Source organism: Macaca nemestrina, chromosome 1 (genome assembly GCF_043159975.1).
Source record: "Macaca nemestrina isolate mMacNem1 chromosome 1, mMacNem.hap1, whole genome shotgun sequence".
NCBI classification, from domain to species: Eukaryota; Metazoa; Chordata; class Mammalia; order Primates; family Cercopithecidae; genus Macaca; species Macaca nemestrina.
This window is the reverse complement of record NC_092125.1, coordinates 213,258,225-213,282,393: the sequence shown is the minus strand read 5'-3', so window position 1 is coordinate 213,282,393 and position 24,169 is coordinate 213,258,225. Positions and strand designations below refer to the sequence as shown.

Below are 24,169 nucleotides of genomic sequence, written 5' to 3'. Positions count from 1 at the left end.
CACAGGATGAATTTTCCTACAATGAGTACACCGCGAGGAAACCAGAGTGTCCCACAACCAGGATATGAGAATGACCAAATACCTGGAGTGTCCTAAAAAAAGACTGAAGGGATTGCTTAGTAACTTGTGACATAAAAATGAACAAACAAAAAACCCCCAAAGTGTAGCCAAGATAGTATCCTCCAGTAATCCAAGGTCTAATTTTGACAGTTATCAAAATTAACAGCCACACTGACTTGACTATTGGCAAAGTTGACAATAATTTCATTTCCAAGCCCTCTGCTCTCTTAAACATGTGCTTGGCTGGGCGCAGTGGCTCATACCTGTAATTCCAACACTTTGTGAGGCCAAGGCAGGAGGATCAACTGAGGTCAGGAATTCGTAATCAGCTTGGCCAACCTGGTGAAACGCCATCTCTACTAAAAATACAAAAATTAGCTGGGTGTGGTGGCACATGCCTGTAGTCCCAGCTACTCAGGAGGCTGAGGCGGGAGGATTGCTTGAACCAGGGAGGCAGGGGCTGCAGTGAGCCAAGACCCCACCACTTCACTCCAGCCTGGGTGAAAGGGCGAGACTCTATCTCAAAAATAAAATAAAAATAATATCTGAACAGAGCCTGATGTGGAAGAAGCTCAGCTAGTGTTAGGTGTTATGACTATTACTAGTTACATTAATAAGCCAGACTATACTTTATGAGACATACTCTAGGCACCACAGAGTTCTGTTTTGCCAAGCAAAGATTTGATAGTGAACAGTGTTAATTATACATTATATACAATATCAGGAGAAAAAAAGAGTTGTAATTTTTGAGGAAAATTGCTTCAGCCTGTTGAGGCCTCCTTTGCCATACCAGTGGTTGACAAGACAGAATTAAGAACAGTTAAAACAGTCAAAAAGTTGATAAAATTAAATCATCAAAGGTAGAAAGTTTTTCCAACAGGAAAAAAGCCACTGAAATTAGCAATCTTGTGGAAAAGAACAGAAGAAAGAATAGGGCCAGGTATGGTGACTCACACGTGTAATTCTGGCACTTTGGAAAGCCCAGGTGGGAAGACCGTGTGAGGCCAGGAGTTCAAGACCAGCCTGGGCAAAATAATGAGGCCCTGTCTCTAGAAAAGACAAATTAGCCAGGCATTTCTTAGCTTGCCTGTAGTCCCAGCTACTTGGGAGGCTGAGATGGGGAGAACTGCTTGAGCACAGAAGTTCAAAGCCGCAGTGAGCCAAGATCATACCACTGCACTGCAGCCTTAGTGACACAGCAAACTCCATTTCAAAAAAATAAGTAAAAGAATACAGCTATAAAGATGATAGAGATTAATTTCTTTAAAAAAGAAAATAATGTAGCTGAATAGGGGTACTGTTTAGCCATCTGTAATGGCTTCTAAACAAATCTTTGTCAAGTGGTTCCTAAGCCAAGAGCTTCAACAGTTCTGGTTCCTTGGCTTTGGCTCTGCAGAAGTGAGTGACCATCTGTTCCACCATGAAAATGCAAAAGCAAATTCTACATGCTAGAGAGTAATGTCAACCAGAACCTCTGGGGAAACAGTTTAATGGTCTTTTCCAATTAAGAATAGAATTTCTCTTCTTTCATAGCTAAAATTAGAATTTTTGCTTAATCCAAAGAAAGATAAATTAATCAGGTTCCAAAAATAGGAGACCTTAACTATAATCCTAAATTTTTAGTTTCTCTTAGTTAAATGCAGTATTTAATGAATATGGGTGGTGAGCTTCGTTCTCATGACATATCAAGATGGCAAGAGGATCACAGCCTGACAGAATAATTTCATAGGCTCTTTAAAGTAAGTATTAAGAATTGGTTAGCAAACCTTGACAAGGGCTAACAAAATTTGGAAAAACAGGAATGAAGAAAAAACAAAAGTCAAAAGATATTAGCATATTGTTTAGTTTTGTTTTCATGTCATTTTCCTGTTAATTATACCCAAAAGACATGATTAAAACATACACCTGTTTCCTAAGATTCATACAGGATCAGGTTGCCTTTAATTAAGTCCATGTGGATGGTTAATCAGAATCCATCTGCAATGAATGCTTGTGTCAGTGCTAAGGAAAGGTCTCCACATTTCGCAGCAATGGTGTCTTTTCTTCCTCATTTTGTAGGTTAAGAAGCCAACAATTGGCCGGGCGTGGTGGCTCACGCCTGTAATCGCAGCACTTTGGGAGGCCGAGGCGGGCAGATCACGAGGTCAGGAGATGGAGACCATCCTGGTTAACACGGCGAAACCCCGTCTCTACTAAAAATACAAAAATTAGCCGGGCGTGGTAGCAGGTGCCTGTAGTCCCAGCTACTCGGAGGCTGAGGCAGGAGAATGGTGTGAACCCAGGAGGCGGAGCTTGCAGTGAGCCGAGATCACGCCACTGCACTCCAGCCCGGGCGACAAAGCGAGACGCGTCTCAAAAAAAAAAAAAAAGCCAACAATCTCTCTCCCAGCACTTTCTGAGACTCATTTATCAAAGGTAGCTTGTAGGTAGTTTCAGAGTGTATGAAACACTCTAAATGAGGTCACTAAGCCACCAACAGAGTACTGAAGCTATTGATCCATGCTAGAGATTTCTGGGATTACCTCTGGGGTTTGTTGTTCCCCTTTCTGAACAGAGAAATAAAAACTATAAACGTGTTCTGCTCCTTTGGAATGCCTGGAAGGGAAAAATCAAACATTCTTTTATCTCAATGTAAGTAAGGTGTATGTCTTTGACAGCTGTGGATGTTCGTGGAAGAGTGCAATGACCCTCCTGTTTTTTCCCTTTACATATGTTGAAACAAACTGTCCTTATAGTTAACAGAATGTTAGAGTTGGAAGAAACTTTAAATGTTCTAAACTTCTCAGCCTGTGCTTAAGTGCCTGGTGTGCAATACAGCCACCAGGTGATTACTCAGTCTTTTAAAAAGCAGTATCATAAAGCAAAGAAACCAACCAAAATCTCCCAACTTTTGATTCCAGAAGAGTATAGAATTCTGAGCACAGGTACCTAACATCCATACTATTAAGAATCATTACTTGCTAGAGAGCACAAGAGAAATTACTACAATTTCTTTCTAGAATTTGATATCTAGGGTTTATCTGTTATCTTCTGCAGTACTGTTAATTTTTTCTAGTCCAAGGACTTATCTGAACATTGAACATTTATTGAACATGAAAGATTGTACTCTATGATCTTGAAAGCAGTCCTTAATAAAACACAAAATGATTTTTTAAACCTTTGATTCACTAAGTAATTAGCATTCAATGTATCTGGAAACATCATTTACCCTCTCTAAGAATTCCAAAGCACATGAACTGGAGCTTGTATTTAAAAAGGAAAATGATGGTGTTCATTTCAAGGAGTAGAAAAGACTTGAAGTGAGGGTGACACTTAGCACTTATCTACTTCTGAAGACATACTATACTCAAAACCTTTAAATATAAGCTACGGTTCAGCAGCTTTTAAAATTTCATGTTTATTCATATTTTTCAAAATATATGTACATAAAAAAAGGAAGATTTACAACAGGAAAGATTGCCTTACATGCAACACAAATTCCAATGAACTCATGATGGGATCACACATGATCATGATCTAATTCAAGCCAATCTTCTCAAGTCCATTTCCCAGCCATACTTTAGGCTACAGAAGGGATCCCAGGAGACAAAAGTGGAATGAGTAAGAAACAAACATCTTTTGCCTCTGGCAGTACTCAAGGGGCCAGAAGATGTACTTCAAAAAGTTTAAGACAATTAAAATGTCAAGTGCCACAGGGAAGAGAAATGATAACCAGAAATTGGTATTTCTAGCTAGTACTATTTAACACAACTTCACAATACTAAAACAAATACAAATAAGAAAGGGTTAGGTAGTTGGGCTTCATTTACTTTTCTTCCTTTTTTTTTTTTTAATATCTCAAAAAGGAAGCCACTTGCTTGATATCAAAAGTGCTGTGGAAAGAAAGGAGGGGAAAAAACCCACAAATAAATGTGGAATCTATTTTACCAAACTGTATATTTTTCCACTTAACATTTCTACATTAGCAATGATGTAACTCTCCAATATTGCCTTATAAAAAAGGCAAACAAGAAGTGACAACTCATGCTCCCAATATTAAAAAATATATTTAAACGTATGATCAAGAAGATTTGGGCTGGGAACCGTGGCTCACATCTGTAATCCCAGGATTGTGGGAGGCTGAGGTGGGCAGATCATGAGGTCAGGTGATCGAGACCATCCTGGCTAACATGGTAAAACCCCCATCTCTACTAAAAATACAAAAAATTAGCTGGGCGTGGTGGCACGCGCCTGTAGTCCCAATTCGGGAGGCTGAGGCAGGAGAATTGCTTGAATCTGGGAGGCGGAGGTTGCAGTAAGCCAAAATCATGCCACTGCATTCCAGCCTGGGTGACAGAGCGAGACTCTGTCTCAAAAAAAAAAAAAAAAAATTTGTTTTGGTTTTTGGTAACACAGGTGACACCAGAAATCACAAATCAACATATTTCTATACTTCCCCTTCAGTCAAAAACCAAGTGGGATAGGCCGGGCATGGTGGCTCACTCCTGTAATCCCAGCACTTTGGGAGGTGGATCACCTGAGGTCAGGAGTTCGAGACCAGCCTGACCAACACGGTGAAACCCCATTTCTACTAAAAATACAAATAAATTGCCAGGCGTGGTGGTGCACACCTGTAATCCCAGCTACTTGGCAGGCTGAAGCAGGAGAATTGCTTGAACCCAGGAGGCGGAGGTTGCAGTGAGCCAAGATTGTGCCACTGCACTCCAGGGCACGTGAGCAAGACTCTGTCTCAAAATAACAATAACAACAACAACAACAACAAAAACAAGTGATATAGAGAACTTGTGCTTGCTGTTAAGGGAATGCAATACTTTGGGCCAGTGAAAAATACATGGAAATTGATCAATATGAAAACTAACCCAAATAAGTCATATATCTTCAAAATCTAATGAGATCACACTGTTTTTGGCTTATTCCCAAAGCTGTCTCTGTGTTTATAGTTGGAGAGAAAAGGTTAGTGGAGTGGCTTTTATAAATAAGATTAATTATTACAGCTATCACTGAAGTTTCCAGGCAGGAGGCTTTACAATTCAGTCAGTGCTATATTTCACCTCCATTTTACTTCCAGGACCTGACTGACATACCATTCTTGATGCTTTCTACAAATATAAAAATCGTTGCAACTGTTCAGATAAAATTGGAAGGAAAAAAAAAAGGCAAAGCTGACCATAAAAACAATAGGGGTTGGGGGAGGGGGCAAAAAAGGACAAGTATAGATTACATAGTTTAGGAAAGTCCAGGATTATTGCAGAAATTAAAATGAACAAGGAAAAGGGCAGGCACCAAGAAAAGCACCTAAAGCTAGCAAATGCCTACACTGGTTTATTTATAGTCCCTCCCCACAATGTTCATAGGGGAGGAAAATAATGTAATTTGAAAAGCATCAAAACTAAACAAATGCACACTGACCTTAGAAAATAAGATTTTGAATTTCATCATGATACCCTTTTTTCCTATAAAATTTACTTTTTCACTCTGAAAGACTTCTTCATGGTGGATTTACCCTTGCCCGGCAATTTTACTTCCTTTCTTGCACTGGTTGCAGGCTTCTTTGAGGAGCCACCACTAGGTTTCTTGATGACTGTGGGTGAGGGTCTGGCTTTCTTGGCAGGAGTTTTGGCCTTAGGAGGGGCTTTCTTGGGCAAGGGCCTAGCTTTCCCCCGCTGGGCAGCTGAGACTTTAGGTGTAGGTTTGGACCCTCTCTGCTTCACAGACGTGGCCTTCCCTGGGGACTTGGCTGGGGTTTTCTTCTGCAACCTGTGAGAACCAAAGAGCAAAGACCATCACTTCTTAAGAAATTTGTTTTCTTGGGACAACCAGAAGCTTTCTAAAGAGAAATGGCAGGCCGGGCACGGTGGCTCACGCCTGTAAACCCAGCACTCTGGGAGGCCGAGACGGGTGGATCACGAGGTCAGGAGATCGAGACCATCCTGGCTAACACGGTGAAACCCAGTCTCTACTAAAAAATACAAAAAACTAGCTGGGCGAGGTGGCGGGCGCCTGTAGTCCCGGCTACTCTGGAGGCTGAGGCAGGAGAATGGCGTAAACCCGGGAGGCGGAGCTTGCAGTGAGCTGAGATCCGGCCACTGCACTCCAGCCTGGGCGACAGAGCGAGACTCTGTCTCAAAAAAAAAAAAAAAAAAAAAAAAAAAGAGAGAGAGAGAGAGAGAGAGAAATGGCATATGAAGCGGTCACTTATGTTAAGAATAGGAATGTGACAATTTTTTTACTAGAGATTTTACTAAAATAAAATTCAACCAATTCATGAAGTCTAGACATAATTTCATGACGTTTTTCCTAGGGAAATGTGGAATTATTTTTCTTTGAATAACTAAACTGGGGATACACACAGCCTTGCCCTAAAAGTTTGGAGCCCTTGATTTTCAAGAGAGAAGATCAATCCAAATTTATATAAAGAACTTGAGAGGGGTCCTGAGTTTCTGAAACACTTTTTAGCTTCAGCCCCTCCTATGGTACTATTTTCAGCTCTGAGGTATTTAGTGTCCTCCCCACAAGGGGTTTTCACCTTCTCTTAGGTGGCGGCTCTTCATCCTCAGAGTCTTCTTCTGATGACTCATCTTCATCCTCATCCTCATCTCTAGAATCGTCTGGCTCTTTCTTCGGAAATAGAACTCCTGGGCTATGGGGGGAAAATTAGATTAAAACACAAGTCCCGTATAAGACAAGAAAAATAATGTGAACCTAGATGCTCTTACCTGGACATTTCCCACTTCTTCCCACCCTTCCCAAAAATGTCAAGTTAGGCTACATGTATCAGGTTACAATTTACCGTATTTTGAACATACATATAAAGTTATGCCAAATCTATAAAAGTCCTGTACCATGCCTAATTCTATACCCACTATTTAATAAAATTAACCCATAATCATTTATTTAGTAAACAACTACTTAAACCCCTAATATGTGTCTGGCACTGTATTAGCCAATGAGTACACAGCAATGAACAGTCTGCATGGAATACACACTTCAGCCTCATAATAAATACTGGCAAAAGACCTCCAAGTCTTAACAGAAGACCTCAAAGGCCTAAATCTCTTCAAAGCTTTACAGAAACTCAGCAAGGATCTCCTAAACTCTTTTTTGTCCTTGGTGGTATAAACCTTGATTCCTTTGATTAACATGTCCTTAAATAACATATACACATACATATATGTGTGTGTGTTTCTTGTTTTTTTCAGACACAGGGTCTTGCTATGTTGCTCAGGCTGGAATCAAATTCCTAGGCTCAAGGGATCCTCCCACCTCACCTTCCCAAGTAGCTAGGACTACAAGTGCATCCCACTACACCTGGCAGAATGTAACATTTTGTATGTGTGACTTTGGGAATTTAATTTAATGTTTGAAAAATTCATATAATATGTATTCAGCCAAGTAACTTATGTTTGTACAGAAAAATATAAGAAAGTTACACAATAGTCTTGCTAAAACAGGGTCTTAGTGGTATATGTTATGAACTTTACTGGAAATCAAAAGGCTTTAACACCGGTGCATGAAACAATGCTTGGACCACAGGAGGTGCTCAATACATTTTTTTGTTTCAAAGAATAAATAAGGTATTTGCGAGAGACAAATTTTCAAGTAAAAGTGTCCCTGTCTCTACAGTATGAAGGCAGAGTTAAGATTCTTGTAAACAGTCAATGTTCTCCCCACTTGGTATTGGACAATTAAAACTTATACATATAATCCCATCACTTTGGGAGGCTGAGGCGGGAGGACTGCTTGAGCCCAGGAGATCAAGGCCAGCCTGGATAACATGGCGAGACCCCATCTCTACAAAAAACACAAAAATTAGCCGGGTGTGGTGGCACACATCTGTAGTCTCAGCTACGTGGGAGACTGAGGTGGGAGGATCACTTGAGCTCAGGAGGCGGAGGTTGCAGTGAGCTGAGATTATACCACTACTCCAGCCTGGGCGACAGAGTGAGACCCTGTCTCAAAAAACAAAAACAAAAACTCATTCATAATCCTCTAAGAATCTGTCATTATCATTTACTTGATAAAGGAGGAATGAATATCAAAGTGACCATCCAAGGATCTCAAATAATCTGATGCCTGGCTAAAATCCCTATTGTTAAACAAAAACCTTTTACTCCAAAATAATACTGCCTTAAGTCATCTTTATTTTCAAATACAGTTGACCTTTGAACAACACAGGTTTGAAACGCATGAGTCCACTTTATACGTGGACTTTTTTTTCAACCAGACACCGATCAGAAATATAACATTCGCAGGATGCAAAGCCTGCATACAAGGAGGACAGACTTTTCAGATACGTGGATTCCACAGGGCTGAATACATGTGCATTTGGGTATGCGGGCAGTTCTGTAACCAATGCCCCACACATAACAAAGGATGACTGTATTTCCAGTTCACTAAAACAGTAATGAGGGTAAAATAAATTAAACTAAATGTGTAACTTAGAATCAGATTATAAATTTACAGTGATCTATTATAGGCTAAGTGCTCACCTGGGATAATAGGGAAAACAGAGCTGGAAGGTGCCACTGAACCCTTTCCCAGAGATCTGTTCCATCCACCCATTCTTTTCGCATTTCTGCAGGGTTTTTTTCAGCAAATGCACTAAACAAAAAAATTCAGAAATGAAAGTTATCTAGTTATTCAGATAATTTCCTCAACCCCTCAACCACAAACAGATGCCCATCAATTTAATATCCTGTCACATATAGTAATTGACAAACACTAAGCGAATCCTATGTGTTCAAAGGTATTTAATTCATTAAACATTTATTTAATGCCTATAAGTTTGGCAAGAGTTAAATTATATACATACATACATATATATATTTAAAAATTTTGCAAAATATAGAGACAAAGTCTCACTATGTTGCCCAGGCTGGTCTCAAACTCCTGGGCTCAAGCAATACTCCCACCTTGGCCTCCCAAACAGCTGGGACTCCAGGTATGAGCCACCATACCTGGCAAGAGTTATAATGAAAAGAGACATTAGAGACCATTGAGTCAAATACCTTATTTCATAGAAAAGAAAAAACTCCAGAGTGGTTAAGTGACTTGAGCTCAAAGTAGTTAAGTGACTTGCTCTAAGGTAGCACATAAACAGCAGACCTAAAATTAAATATTTAATTATTTCCATTCATTTAAACATCTACCTATAGGTATTGATAATCATCTAGGAGAATATCTTATAAAGAGGAACAGAACGAATTATTCATAAGTCAGTAAACAGTAACAAAACAGTATCATGGTTCCTGAAGTCCTTCATTCTCATCTTCCTTACAGAGACACATCCAAAATATATTTTATGGTGATCCAGTATCCAAAAAACAGCTGCAAATATCAATGAAACTGAAAGGCTTGTTAACCAAATTCATCTTCTCTTAAAACATTTGGCAAACAGAAAATCATGAAATAGGCCGGGCGTGGTGGCTCATGCCTGTAATCCTAGCACTTTGGGAGGCCGAGGTGGCGCAGATCATGAAGTGAGGAGATCGAGATCATCCTGGCTAACACGGTGAAACCCTGACTCTACCAAAAAAACCAGAAACAAAACAAAAACAAACAAAAAAAAATTAGCTGGGTGTGTTAAAGATGCCTGTAGTCCCAGCTTCTCAGGAGGTGGAGGCAGGAGAATGGCATGAACCCAGGAGAGGCGAAATATGCAGTGAGCAGAGATCACACCACTACGCTCCCCAGCCTGGGCAACAGAGTGAGACTCCGTCTAAATAAAAAAAAAGACTTCAAAATTACCTTTTAATTTACAATAATATATTCTGGATTGCCTTCTTCTGTTACTTAATTTCCATATCCCTCACCCTACAACATTGTGTCTCTTCTAATAGTTCATTGAGAAGTCACCCAGTCTCACCAATCCATACATGATAATGCTGATAAGGCAGGGTGTCTCATCTCAAATCACCACCTCCTAGAGTAAATATACTTTACTGAAATAAAGTATTTTCTGTTGTGGGGCTTAGGTTAATAAGAACTAATGTAAGTAGTAAGTATTCTAAAATCCTGGCTTTGTTTCAAAGTAAAATTAGATGTTTTTGGTGAACATCCAGAAGTAGGAAAAAATATACTATAATTTAGAGTTGTTTTGAACCCAGAGATTTATCTGAATTACAATAAAAAAATCAGAAAAATAAAATCAGTTAAAAAAATAAAATTTACAGTAAAGTAAAATCGACTTCTTACAAGGATATGCTTTAAATTAAGAATTCAGTTTTGATTATTTTTCTTTTTGTAAATATTAAATTTGTAAGGCTGTTCCCTCTTGGTTTTCACAGTCAGTAGTTAATACTTTGACATTAATAGCATGATCTCTATGTTTTTTTCTTCTTTTTTTTTTTTTGTTTTGAGACACAGTCTTGCAACTGTCGCCCAGACTGGAATGCAATGGTGTGATCTCAGCTCACTGCAACCTCTGCTTCCTGGGTTCATGCGTTTCTCCTGCCTCAGCCTCCCGAGTAGCTGGGACTACAGGCGCACAACTACCACACCCTGCTAATTTTTTTGTATTTTAAGTAGAGATGGAGTTTCACTATGTTGGCCAGACTGGTCTCGAACTCCCTACCTCGTGATCCGCCCACCTCAGCCTCCCAAAGTGCTGGGATTACAGGCATGAGTCACAGCACCTGGACTTCTATAGTTTTTTCAAAAGAAAATTCTCCTAATCCCAGTTAAATATATACAACTGAGTCTTACTTTGATAGTTAGAATTGGTTCCTGGGTGATTCTCTAGGACGTATTTCTTCAGAGCAGTGGTAGAGCAGGTCTTCGGCTCATTCATGGCAGCAATAGCAGACAAGATTGCATATTCCATCAGGCTTCCACCAAGCAGGGGTTTCTCCCCTGATTTCTTCAGCTGTTTTCCAAGGAGGAAGAGAAAAGCATCAAGACAACACTCTCCCAAAGCAGGTCAAGACAAGACTCCTCTGCACCAGGTGGGTCGGAGTTCCTGCATTATTAGCACAGATATGTTTTACAATAAATTGTCAGCTTAGGGACTTTCTCTTCCCATTCAACAGGTATTCAATCTAACTGAGAAGTCCCAACCCTCCTATGGATATTTTCTTCTTCCATCTACCCTCCATCCACCCTAAAATGACAGCCAACCTAACCCAAAGATACCGACAACTGTACCCCAATAAGCAGGTTAACCAGTTAGGTCCCTAAAAATTAAGATTCTTTTGGCTGGGTGCTCACACCTATAGTCCCAGCACTTTGGGAGGAACAGGCAGGCAGATCACTTAAGGCCAGGAGTTCGAGACCAGCCTGGCCAACACGGCGAAAACCTGTTTCTACTAAAAATACAAAAAAAAAAAAAAATAATAGCAGCCAGGTTTGGTGGCAAGTGCCTGTGGTCCCAGCTACTTGGGAGGCTGGGGCAGGAGAATCACTTGAACCCAAGAGGCGGAGGTTGCAGTGTGCCGAAATCATGCCAGTGAACTCCAGCCTCGGCGACAGAGCAAGATTCTGTCTAAAAATAAATAAATAAATAAATAAACATTATTTTATTTGAGAATAAATAATTTTCACTTTTCTGAATCTGAAAAATGAAGTACATCTGACCCTTGAACACAACACAGTTTTATCTGTGCTGGTCCACTTATATGTGGATTTTCTTCTGCCTCTGCCTGCCACCCCAAGACAGCAAGACCAATACCTCCTTGTCCTCCTCAGCCTACTTAACTCGAAGATGACAAGGATAAAGACATTTACGATCATCCACTTCCACTTAATGAAGAGTAAATATATTCTTTTTTTTTTTTTTTTTTTTTTTTTTGAGATGGAGTCTTGCTCTGTCGTCCAGGCTGGATTGCAATGGCGTGGTCTCGGCTCACTGCAACCTCTGTCTCCTGGGTTCAAGCAATTCTCCTGCCTCAACTTCCCAAGTAGCTGGGATTACAGGTATCCACCACCAGGCTTGGCTCATTTTTTTATTTTTAGTAGAGACATGGTTTTACCATGTTGGCCAGGCTGGTCTTGAACTCCAGACCTTAGGAGATCCGCCTGCCTCGGCCTCCCGAAGTGCTGGGATTACAGGTGTGAGCCACCATGGCTGGCCATATTTCCTCTTTCTTATGATTTTCTCAATAATATTTTCTTTTCTCTAGCTTTATTTTAAGAGTACATTATATCATACATACAACACACAAAATGTGTATTAACTGTAAGGCTTCCGGTCAACAGTAGGCTATTAAAAGTCAAGTTTGCTGGGAATCTAAAGTTATGTATGAAATTTTTTTAATGCATGGGGGATCTGCACCTTTAACCCCTATGTTGTTCAAGGGTCAGCTGTAGTTATAAAAAATAATAAATAGCCCTTTTAATCCTATGAGGAAAATAGCAAGTAAAAATTTTGATAAATATTGAGGGTATCAGGGAGCACAGTAATCCCAGTACTTTGGGAGGCTAATGGGGGAGGACTGCTTGAGGCCAAGAGTTCAAGACCAAACTGGGCAACATGGCAAGACCTTCTGTCTACTAAAAATTAAAAAACTAGCTATGAATGGTGGCGTGCCTGTAGTCCTACCTACATGAAAGGCTGAGGCGGGAGGATGGCTTAAGCCCAGGAAGTTGAGGCTACAGTGAGCTATGATTACATCACTATACTCCAGTTTGAGTGACAGAGCAAGACTCTGTCTCTAAAAATAAATAAATAAATAAACTAAAAAAAAAAAAAAAAAAAAGTATCATACAAAAGAAAATTACACAGCATACTTTGAAAATGAAAGGTGTGGGAACAAAGGTTAGCAATAATACGCAAAAAGGGAAAAGGAGAAAACCAGAAATGCTCTACAAAACTGGTTAGTGGTTCTTAAAGAATGGTCTGGTTACAACCGTCTGGGTTCCTGAGACCCTTTCAGAGGATCTGCAAAATCAAAACTATTCGTATAATAAAACTAAGATAGGCCAGATGTGGTGGCTCATGCCTGTAACCCCAGCACTTTGGGAGGCTGAGACGGGTGGATCACCTGAGGTCAGGAGCTCAAGACCAGCCTGGCCAACATGGTGAAACCCTGTCTCTACCAAAAATACAAAAATTAGCCGGGTGTGGTGGTACATGCCTGTAATCCCACCTACTTGGGAGGCTGGGGCAGGAGAATCGCTTGAACCTCAGAGGTGGAGGTTGCAGTGAGCCGAGATCAAGCCACTGTACTCATTGCTGCAAGACTCCATCTCAAAAAACAAACAAAAACTTAAAATGTGATTTGCTTTTTCACTTTTTTTTTTTTTGAGACAGTGTTTCACTCTGTTGTGCAATGGCGTGGTCTGGGCTCACTGCAACCTCCGCCTCTCGAATTCAAGAGCTTCTCCTGCATCTTTCTCCAGAGTAGCTGGGACTAAAGGCACCCGCCACCACACCTGGCTAATTTTTGTATTCTTAGTAGAGACGGGGTTTCACCATGTTGGCCAGGCTGGCCTCAAACTCCTGACCAAGTAAACCGCCCGCCTGGGCATCCCAAAGTGCTAGGATTACAGGTGTGAGTCACCACACCTGGCCTTTTCGCTATTTTGACATTTGCACTGATGGTGCAGAAGCAATGGTGAGTAAAACTGCTGTCAGCTTACCACAGATAAAGGCAGAGGCACAAAAATGTGGTTATTGTCTTCTTTACTGCTATGTACTTATGGTTTTAAAAAAGAACACCAATTCACTTAGAATGCCCTTGATAAAGTTCTAAAAATTATCTCAACTTCTGAATATGTGTCTTTAGAATATTTTATGTGATGAAACAGGAAGAACACATAATCCGTATCTGCTACATATGCAGACATGATGGTATCCAGGAAAAGCACTTGTGTAATTGTTAGAGTTATGAGCTGGATTAGCTGCACTTTTCTTCGAACACTTTTTTTTTTTGAGACGGAGTCTCATTCTGTCACCCAGGCTGGAGGCAGTACAGTGGTGTGATCTCGGCTCACTGCAACCTCCGCCTCCCGGGTTCAAGCGATTCTCCTGCCTCAGCCTCCCAAGTAGCTGGGATTGCAGGTGTGTGCCACCATGCCCAGCTAATTTTTTGTATTTTTACTAGAGACTGGGTTTCACCGTGTTAGCCAGGATGGTCTCGATCTCCTGACCTCGTGATTCGCCGGCCTCAGCCTCCCAAAGTGCTGGGATTACAGGTGTGAGCCACCGCGCCCAGCCTGGAATACTTTACTTGAAAAAATAACTGACAGCTAACCTACTGGTTATGAGGTAGACAGTATCTTGAAAATGAACTAAGAGCCGGCCATGTCAAAAAACAATAGTATTTGTTGCCAATGATAAAATTCAAACTTTCAAGAGAAAATTTAAATTCTGAAAAACTTGTATCTATCACTGTGAGTTTGTTATTTTCCCAATACTTAAATACTGTTCTTGTAAGATCAGTGGCCGATACCAATGACTGTGATTTTTGTTATCGTATATAATGAAATGCCAACATTTGGAAAATCTACATAACTGCGAGCCACTGTTTTTCAAATGACCAATGTCAATGTATTGTGCTACAAAATTATGTTGGATTAAAATATCTATTCAAAGTTCAATAAATTTTAAGGTAACATAGTCCAAGAAATTCACTGATTATGGTTTCAGGTTCCACATGGCAACTAAACTTTAAAGAATTTACCACAAAACAAATAATGTTAACAGACCATATGAACAAAGGACACAAACCACACAATCATCTCAACAGACACTGAAAAAGCACTTGACAAATCCCACAGCCATTCATGATTAAAAAAAAAACTCCCAGGAAACTAGTAGCATAGAAGGGAACTTGCTCAACCTGACAATAGGCATCTATGAAAAACCTACAGCTAACTTGTGAAAGACTGAATGTTTTCTCTCCAGGATGTGGAACAAGGCAAAGATGTCTGCTGTTACTACTTCTATTCAACACTGTAATGGAGGTTAATCTAGAGCAATCAGGCAATCAGAAGAAGTAAAAGACATCCAGACTGGAAAGGAAGAAGTAAAATGCTCTTTATTTGCAGATAACGGATCCTGTATATAGAAAACTGTATGGAATTCACAAAGAAACTACTACAACTGATGAGTTTAGCAAGGGTGAAGGACACAAGAGCAATGGACAAATCAATTGTACTTCTACAGGTTAGCACTAACAACCTGAAAACGAAAATTAGAAAACACTTCCACCACTCATGACGGCATGGAAAAAGAATAAAATACTTGGCAATAAATTTAACAAAAAAAATTCAAGACTCGTACACTGAAAACTACAAAAGACTACTGAGAGAAATTAAATAAAGAGACCTTCTGTGTCATGGATTGGAAAACTCAACATTGTAAAGATAGTGAGTCTCCCCAAATTGATCTATAGGTTCAATGCAATTCCTACTAAAACTCCAGCTGTTTGTTTTTTGGCAGAAATGGACAATTTGTATGGAACTGTACAGGACCCAGCATAGTCAAAACATTCCTGAAAAAGTTAGAGGGCTTATAATTCCAAATTTCAAAATTCACTATAAAGCTACAGCCAATAAGACAGTGGAGTACTGGCATGAAGGATACACATATAGAACAACAAAAGAGAACTCAGAATCCAGAAATAAACCCTTGTATTTATGGTCAATTGATTTTCATAAGATGCCAAGGCAATTCAATAGGGAAGGGACAGTCTTTTCAATAAAAGGTGCTAGGATGATCAGATACCCACATGCAAAAAGATAAATTATATCCTTACCTCACACTATAAACAAAACAATATAGATCACAGACCTAAATTTAAAAGTCAAAACTATAAAACTCCAAAACATAGGAGTAAATTTACTTAGGCAATGTTTCTTAGATAACCATAAAACTGCAAAAGCAATTTTTAAAAATGATAAATAGGACTTCATTAAAAATTAAACACTTCAAAAGATACTACTGAGAAAGTCACAGGAGAAAACACTTGATGGGACTTTATATCTAGAGTAATGAATTCTTATAGCGAATAACTCCATTTTAAAAATGGGCAAAAGATCTGAATACACATTTCACTACAGAAAATAAACAAATGGCCTTAAGCACAAGAGATGCTCAACATCAGTAACTATTAGGGAAATGCCAATCAAAACTACAATGAGATAACCTATATCCACTAGTATGGCTACAATAAAAAAGAGTAACAAATGTTGAAGAGGATATGGAGAAAATTGAGCCCTGGTCAGGTGGGTCACACCTGTAATTCCAACACCTCGGGAAGCTGAGGCAGGCAGACTACTTCACTGAACCCAGAAGTTCAAGAGCAGCCTCGGCAACACGGCGAAACCCCATTTCTATAAAACACAGAAAAATTAATCAGGCATGGTGGTGTCCCATAATCCCATATACTAGGGAGGCTAAGATGGGAGGATCAATTGAGCCAGGGAGGTGGAGGTTGCAGTGAGCTGAGATCACACCACTGCACTCTAGCCTAGGTGACAGAGTGAGACCCTATCTCAAAACAAAACAAAACAAAACAAAATGACTTGAGCCCTTATAAACACTGCCAGTTTCTTAGAACATAAATTTACCATATGGCCCAGCAAGTCCTGAAAACATATCCACACAAAGACTTGAACATAAATGTTCATAGGCAGTATTATTCATAATTAGCTGAAAAGTAGAAATAATCCAAATGTCCACCATCATCTCATGAATAGACAAACAAAATGTGACATCCATAGAATGAAATACTATTGGACAATAAAAAAGAATGAAAGTACTGGTACATGCTGCAATGTGGATAAAACTCAAAAACATCAAGGTAAAAGAAGCCAGACACAGAAGATCACATAGTACATGATTCTATCCACATGAAACATGAAGAAAATGCACATGTGCAGACAGAGAACAGACTAGAGGTTGCCTGAGGTTGCTTTTGGAATAGGGAGTGACTGCAAATGGTTACAAGGGATCTTTTCTGGGTGACAGAAATGTCCGAAAATTGGACTGTAACAGTTGTACAACTCTATAAAGTTACTAAAAATCACTGGGTTATAAACTGTAATTATATAAATTAAATTGTATATGGTATGTAAATCGACCTCAATAAAGCTGCTAAAAAATAACAATTTATTGAGTTTTGGTGTAGTATGAAATAATAATTTCTACAACTATCTGAAAGTTATCTTAAAATATTCCATCATTTTCTAACTGTATTTCTGTGTGAGGTTAGATTTTCTTCAAATAAGTAACCCGAAATAAACTGGAACAGATACTAGCTGTCTTCTGTTATGCTAGACGTTAAAGACATTTGCAAAAATGTAAACAGTGCCTGACGACTTCTCATTAAAAAAAAAATTGGGGGAGACAGATACAATCCCAGCACTTTGGGAGGCTGGCGCTGGAGGATCGCTTGAACCTGGGAGATAGAGGCTACAGTGAGCTGCGATTGTGCCACTGCACTCCAGCCTGGGAAACAGAGCGAAACGCTGTCTCAAAAAAAGGGCTGGGAGGTGAAGGGGGAGGACAGTTATTTTTCACTAAAAAATATGTAATTTATGTAAACATGTAATGGGTTTTCTACTATTATTTTAAAGTAAATCAATAAATATTTAAAATTTTCCTCAGTTTTCTTTTTTTTTTTTTTGAGATGGAATCTCACTCTGTCACCTAGGCTAGAGCACAGTGGTGCGATCTCAGCTCAATGCAACCTCCACCTCCCGCATTCAAGTGATTCTCCTGTCTCAGCTTCCCAAGTAGCTGAGACTACAGGCACGTGCCACCACGCCCAGCTCATTTTTATATTTTTAGTAGAGACAACGGGGTTTCACCAGGCTGGTCTCGAACTCCCAACCGCAGGTGATCCACCCGCCTCAGCCTCCCAAAGTACTGGGATTACAGGTGTGAGCCACCACACCCAGACCTCAGTGTTAGTTTCTAACATAGTAAATGTTGACAGATACAACCCACATAAACAAAAATTATTTGAGGTTCCTCAATAAATTTTTACAGTATAAGGAAGGAGGTCCTGAAACCAAAAACTTTAAAAAGCACTTCTCCACAACCAGGCCTCTGATTTCTAACCTGGAATGTCCCTGAAGCACCTTTGCCAGTTATCTGTTCTAACTGGCCTCTCTCTACTGCTCTCTGCAGAGCGTTCTTCAACAGCTGAGGCCTGCAAAGAAAAACAAACAAACAAAAAAACAGTGATAAATACATTAATAAAAAAAAAAATGTAAAGAAATAGATACAGGGTTATTCCCAGATCTAGAGTTCTGATTACTATTATTATCATCATTATTTTTTTTGAGATGGAGCTTTACTCTTGTTGCCCAGGCTGGAGTGCAATGGCACAATCTTGGCTCACTGCAACCTCCACTTCCCGGGTTCAGCAATTCTCCTGCCTCAGCCTCTCGAGTAGCTGGGGGATAACAGGCATGCGCCACCACGCCCAGCTAATTTTGTATTTTTAGTAGAGACGGGGTTTATCCATGTTGGTCAGGCTGGTCTCGAACTCTTGACCTCAGGTGATCTGCCCAATTTGGTCTCCGAAAGTGCTGGGATTACAGGCGGGAGCCACCATGCCCAGCCTCTGATTACTAGTATTAGCTTTGTTAAAATGAAAAAAAAAAGTAACAAATTGCTGGCATCCTTAATAAGAGGTACTCTTTTCTTTCAAGTAAAGAAGCTAAGTCATTATTTATACATACAGAATCTCATACCATATAGAACCAATTTCTAAATTGCCAAGACACTCCAAAAACCCACCCACCACTGGTTGCCATTGGACCACAACCATGATCAAACTGAGTAATCAAGCAAGGGATGGATATCTTAAAAGTCTCATTCAACTCTGGAATTCTCTGAGGCCAACTGTGAACACTGGCCTGTCAGAAATGCATACATGAAATTAAGAAAATCAAGAGAACTCTTGAAATAACTAAGAGTTGAAAATTAAGAATCTAAGAGGTCTCCAAATACATTAGTATGTTTAGAGAAAAGTATAGGGTATAATACTGCATCTTGGGCTGTGCTCACTTTTTGATGTAAATAGAGAAAAGCCAAAAACAGAGTATGAGTTACATCTTACATGAGGATTTTTTTTTTTTTTTGGATACAGGGTCTCGCTCTGTTGCCCAAGATGCAGTGCAGTGGCAAACCATGGCGAGCTGCAGCCTCAATCTCCTAGGCTCACACAATCCACCTGCCTTGGGCTCCCAAGTAGCTGGGACTAGCTGGGTGTATAAGTGTGTGCCACTATGCTTGGCTAAATTGTTTTGTTGTTGTTGTTGTTGCTGTTTTGGTAGAGGTGGAGTCTCACTATGTTTCTCAGGCTGGTCTTCAACTCCTGGCCTCGAGCAATCCTCTCACTAAGGCCTCCCAAAATGCTGGGATTACAGGCATGAGGCACCACGCCTGGCTGAAGATTAGATTTTAACATTTGACTTCTAACGCCATATGACAGACCTAGAAAATTTCGAAAGACACCTTCTTCAAGGCCAACTCAGTGTCTCTATGTACCCAATATGTCCAGTTCTTCTTCTAGGTTGCAAAAAAATCACTACTACCAAATTAAGAAGGCAACTTGCATGTTATATAAAAAACCAATGTCTTGGCTGGGCATGGTGGCTCATGCTTGTAATCCCAACACTCTGGGAGGCCAAGGCTGGCGGATCACAACGTCAGGAGTTTGAGACCAGCCTGGCCAACACAGCGAAACCGTGGCTCCACCAAAAATACAAAAAAATTAGCCGGGTGTGGTGTCAGGCAACTGTAGTCCCAGCTACTCAGGAGGCTGAAGCAGGAGAATCATTTGAACCCAGGAGGCGGAGGTTGCGGTGAGTTGAGACTGCGCCATTGCAATCCAGCCTGGACAGCGGAGCAAGACTCTGTCTCAAAAAAAATAAAATAAAAAACAAAACAAAACAAAAAACATGATGTCTTTAAATATTAGAATCCTGTTTAGCATGGTGTGATGGTCATACTATGAGAAGTTGGTACTGAGACTAATAAGAATATTAGTTGAACATTTACTAGGTGCCAAGGACTATTCTAAGTGCTTAGCACAGACTAAGAAACTCAAACCCTATGAGTTAAACATTTTTGTTTTTTCTTTTTTTTGAGATGGAGTCTTGCTCATCGCCCAGGCTGGAGTGCAGCGATGCGATCTTGGCTCACTGCAACCTCCGCCCCCCAGGTTGAAGTGATTCTCCTGCCTCAGCCTCCCGAGTAGCTGGGACTACCGGTGCCTGCCACCACGCCCAGCTAATTTTTTGTATTTTTAATAGACGGCGTTTCACCATGTTAGCCAGGATTGTCTCGATCTCCTGACCTCATGATCCGCCCGCCTCGGCCTCCCAAAGAGCTGGGATTACAGGCGTGAGCCACCACACTCGGCCCTTTTTTTTTTTTTTTTTGAGAGAGGATCTCACTGTGTCACTCAGGCTGGAGCGCAGTGGTATGATCACGGCTCACTGCAGCCTCGATCTCCCAGGCTCAAGTAACCCTTCTGCCGCCTCAGCCTCCCGAGTAGTTGGTACTATAGGCACATGACACTACACCAGCTAATTTTTGTTATTTTTTTTGTACAGAGGGAGTTCCACTATGTTGCCCAGCCTAGTCTTGAACTTGTAGGTTCAAGCGATCCTCCTGCTTCGGCCTCCCAAAGTGCAGGGATTACATATGTGAACCGCAGCACCTGACCGGCAGAGAGGTTTTGGTTGGTCATTATCAACCAAATACAACGTGTGGGCCATGTTCGTAAAAATAACTGTAAAATATCATTCTGGAGACAACTAGGGACACCTGAACACGGACTGGGTACTAGATAATAATAAATTATTAATTTTGTTAAGAATGATTTAAGTGGCCGGGTGAGGTGGCTCATGCCTGGAATCCCAGCACTTTGGGAGGCTGAGGCAGGCAGATCACCTGAGGTCGGGAGTTCGACACCAGGCTGACCAACATGGAGAAACCCCATCTGTACCAAAAAATACAAAATTAGCTGGGTGTGGTGGCACATGCCTATAATCCCAGCTACTTGGAAGGTTGATGAGGCAGGAGAATAGCTTGAACTCGGGAGGTGGAGGTTGCGGTGAGCCAAGATCATGCCACTCACTGTACTCCAGCCTGGGAAACGAGCAAAACTCCATCTCATCAACAACAACAACAACAACAACAACAAAAAGAACGATTTAAGTATGATGGTTAATGTTCTCTGTTTCTTTGTACATGTTTGAAAATTTCCAAGATAAAACATTTAAGAAAGTATTAAGGGCTCCTTCTGTCATATGAAGATACAATGAGAAGAAGACAATCTGCAACCCAGAAGAGGCCCTCACAGAACTCAGCCATGCTGGCACCCTGATCTCAGACTTCGAGTCTGCACAACTGTGAGAAATACATTTCTCTTGTTTATATGCCAAAGTAACAACAATAATAAAAATAGTCAAGGCAGATCTTTGGTGATGATATTAGACTAAAAACTTAAGGAAGTAAAGGAACTGGCAAAGTGGCTTATGGGGAAAAAGCCATTCAGGTAAAGGGAATGCAACAGAAAGGCTGTGAGACCAGTGAGGGAGTGAAGAGTAGTAGTTTAGGTCAGAGATACAAGGGAATGTAGTGCCTTGTATTTAAAGGCACTTTTAAAGATTGATTTTTTTGTTTTTTTGTGTTTGTTTCCCCGCCGAGACGGAGTCTTGCTCTGTCGCCCAGGCTGGAGTGCAGTGGCGCAATCTTGGCTCACTGCAACCCTGCAACCTCTGCCTCCCGGGTTCAAGCAATTCTCCTGCCTCAGCCTCCTGAGTAGCTGGGATTACAGGCATGTGCCACCACGCCCGGCTAATTTTTGTATGCTTAGTAGAGATGAGGTTTCACCATGTTGGCCAGGATGGTCTCGAACTCCTGACCTCGTGATCCACCCACCTCAGACTCCCAAAGTGCTGGGATTACAGGTGTGGGCCACCACACCCAACCCTAAAGACTGATTTTTTACCTGTGAGGGGGTTGGGAAGACATGAATGTTTGAGTAGAAAGGCAACATGACACTGGGCACAGTGGTTCACACCTGTAATTCCAACACCTGGGTGGCCAAAGCAGGAGGATCACTTGAGGCCAGGAGTTAAAGACCAGTCTGGGCAATGTAGGGAGATTGTTTCTATAAAAAACTTAAAAACTATTAGCTGCATGTGGTGACACATTCCTGCAGTCCCAGCTACTTGGGAGGCTGCAGTGGGAGGATTGTTTGAGCCTAGGAGTTTGAGGTTGCCACGAGTCGCAATCTTGCCACTATACTCCAGTCTGGGCAACAGAGCAAGACCCCAGCTTGAAAAAAAAACAAAAAAAAGTGACAGGCTGGGCGCAGTGGCTCACGTCTGTAATCCTCTGGGAGGCCAAGGCGGGCAGATCACTGGAGGCCAGGAATTTGAGACCAGCCTGGCCAACATGGTGAAACTCCCAATCTACTAAAAATACAGAAATTACCCAGGTATGATGGCACAGCCTGTAATCCCAGCTACTCGGGAGGCTGAGACAGGAGAGTCACTTGAACCCAGTGGGTGGAGGTTGCAGTGAGCCGAGATCACACCACTGCATTCCAGCCAGGGAAACAGAACAAGATTCCTTCTCAAATAAATAAATAAATAAATAAATTTTAAAAAGTGACAGAACTTACATTTTTCAAAAAGTCTCACTCTCACTATGATGGTAAGAACATACTGAAAGGGAGCATGAAAAAAGCAGTTAGGAAGTTATTGCTCTAATACAGGTGAGAGATGATGGTGGCCTGGAAGAGAATGGTAGTGGTGCAGGTGATGAGTAAGTAGTATGTTTACTATTTTATTTTTTTATTTTATTTTATATTTTATTTTGAGATGGAGCCTCACTGTCGCCCAGGCTGGAATGCAGTGGCGTGATCTTGGCTCACTGCAGACTCTGCCTCCCAGGTTTAAGTGATTCTCTTGCCTTGGCCTCCTGAGTAGCTGGAACTACAGGCGCGTGCCACCATGCCTGGCTAATTTTTTTGTATTTTTAGTAGAGAGAGGGTTTCACCATGTTGGCCTGGTTGGTCTCGAACTCCTGACCTCATGTGATCCACCTGCCTCCCAAAGTGCTGGGATTACAGGCATGAGCCACAGCACCCAGCCTGTTTACTGATATATTTTAAAGACAGAGCAAAATAATTGCTTATAGATTAGAGAAAGGTGTGTAACAAAGAGAAGAGACCAGCACAAAGCCAGGGTTTTTGGTTTCAGCAAGTGGAAAGATAATATTGTCATGAACTAAAATGAAGATAACGTGGGAAATGCAGGGATTTTGGGGGGGAGTGGAGCAGAGTGGGGATCAAGAGTTCAGTTTTCAACATTTAAATCAGACATCCAAGTGGTGATGTTGAACAGGCATCCATATACACGAATCTGAAGTTACAAGGGAGGTATGGGCTAGATTCACAAATTTGTGAATTAATAGTTTATAGCTGGTATTTAAAGCTTTGCAAGTGAAAGGAATCACCAAGCAAATGTGGACATAAAAGATGAGAGGCTTAAGGTATAACCCTGAGGGCACCTTTATATTAAGAGGTAAAGCAGAAATCCTTAGAAGATTGAGAAAGGAGGGGTACAAAGGTGTGGTGTCCTGGAAGGCAAGTAAAGAAAATGTTTCAAGCAGGTAGGAGTCATCAACTGTGTCAAATGCCATTGAGAGGGCAGTTGGTAAGGACTATGAATTGACCACTGAAATCTGCAAAGTGAGACTGAGAAAATATTCAGGTAAAGTGGTGGGGTAAAGTCTGACTAAAGTGGGGAAAGTGGAAGGGAAGACATTGGAGATACCAAGTACAGACAACTTACATTTTGGTGAAACTGTATTTTCCTTCCCTTTTGTTTGGCCAAGCAAGAATGGCTGAATTTTCAAGTTAAATGTGTATATGACAGGACTCCATTATAATCAAGAATTAGAGAAAATCAATATGGCTTCACGTAAAAGAAAAAAGTTTCAATGGAAAAAATTACCATTAAAAAGGCCATGAGAAAAGGTCTTCAGGCTCATTAGCACCTTTGGGTTGACAACCCATCTATTATCAGGTAAATTTTGTTTCAGCATAAGGTCATGACAATATGTTTCAAAAGAAGTGGAGCAAAGGCACACTGGTAGCAACACACCACCTTACGTAAGTAGAGTAGAACCACAAGA

General features: G+C 40.8%; 1 protein-coding gene across 7 annotated transcripts in view; it reads right to left on the bottom strand.

Annotated features, from left to right (window-relative positions):
* Window positions 1-3,436: 3,436 nt before the first annotated feature.
* LOC105483080 (heterochromatin protein 1 binding protein 3) overlaps window positions 3,437-24,169 on the bottom strand; it is a 46,839-nt gene continuing 26,106 nt past the window's right edge. For 6 of the 7 annotated variants that reach the window (XM_071099080.1, XM_071099083.1, XM_071099086.1 and 3 more), the window contains 5 exons: window positions 18,065-18,155; window positions 10,765-10,924; window positions 8,550-8,661; window positions 6,587-6,700; window positions 3,437-5,817 (listed from right to left, as the gene is read on the bottom strand). In XM_071099080.1, the coding sequence (XP_070955181.1) occupies window positions 5,523-5,817; window positions 6,587-6,700; window positions 8,550-8,661; window positions 10,765-10,924; window positions 18,065-18,155 (772 nt within the window). In that variant the 3' untranslated portion in view covers window positions 3,437-5,522. Of the gene's footprint in view, window positions 5,818-6,586; window positions 6,701-8,549; window positions 8,662-10,764; window positions 11,018-18,064; window positions 18,156-24,169 lie in introns of those variants that run through there. The other variant, XM_071099097.1, reaches the window with a different exon arrangement.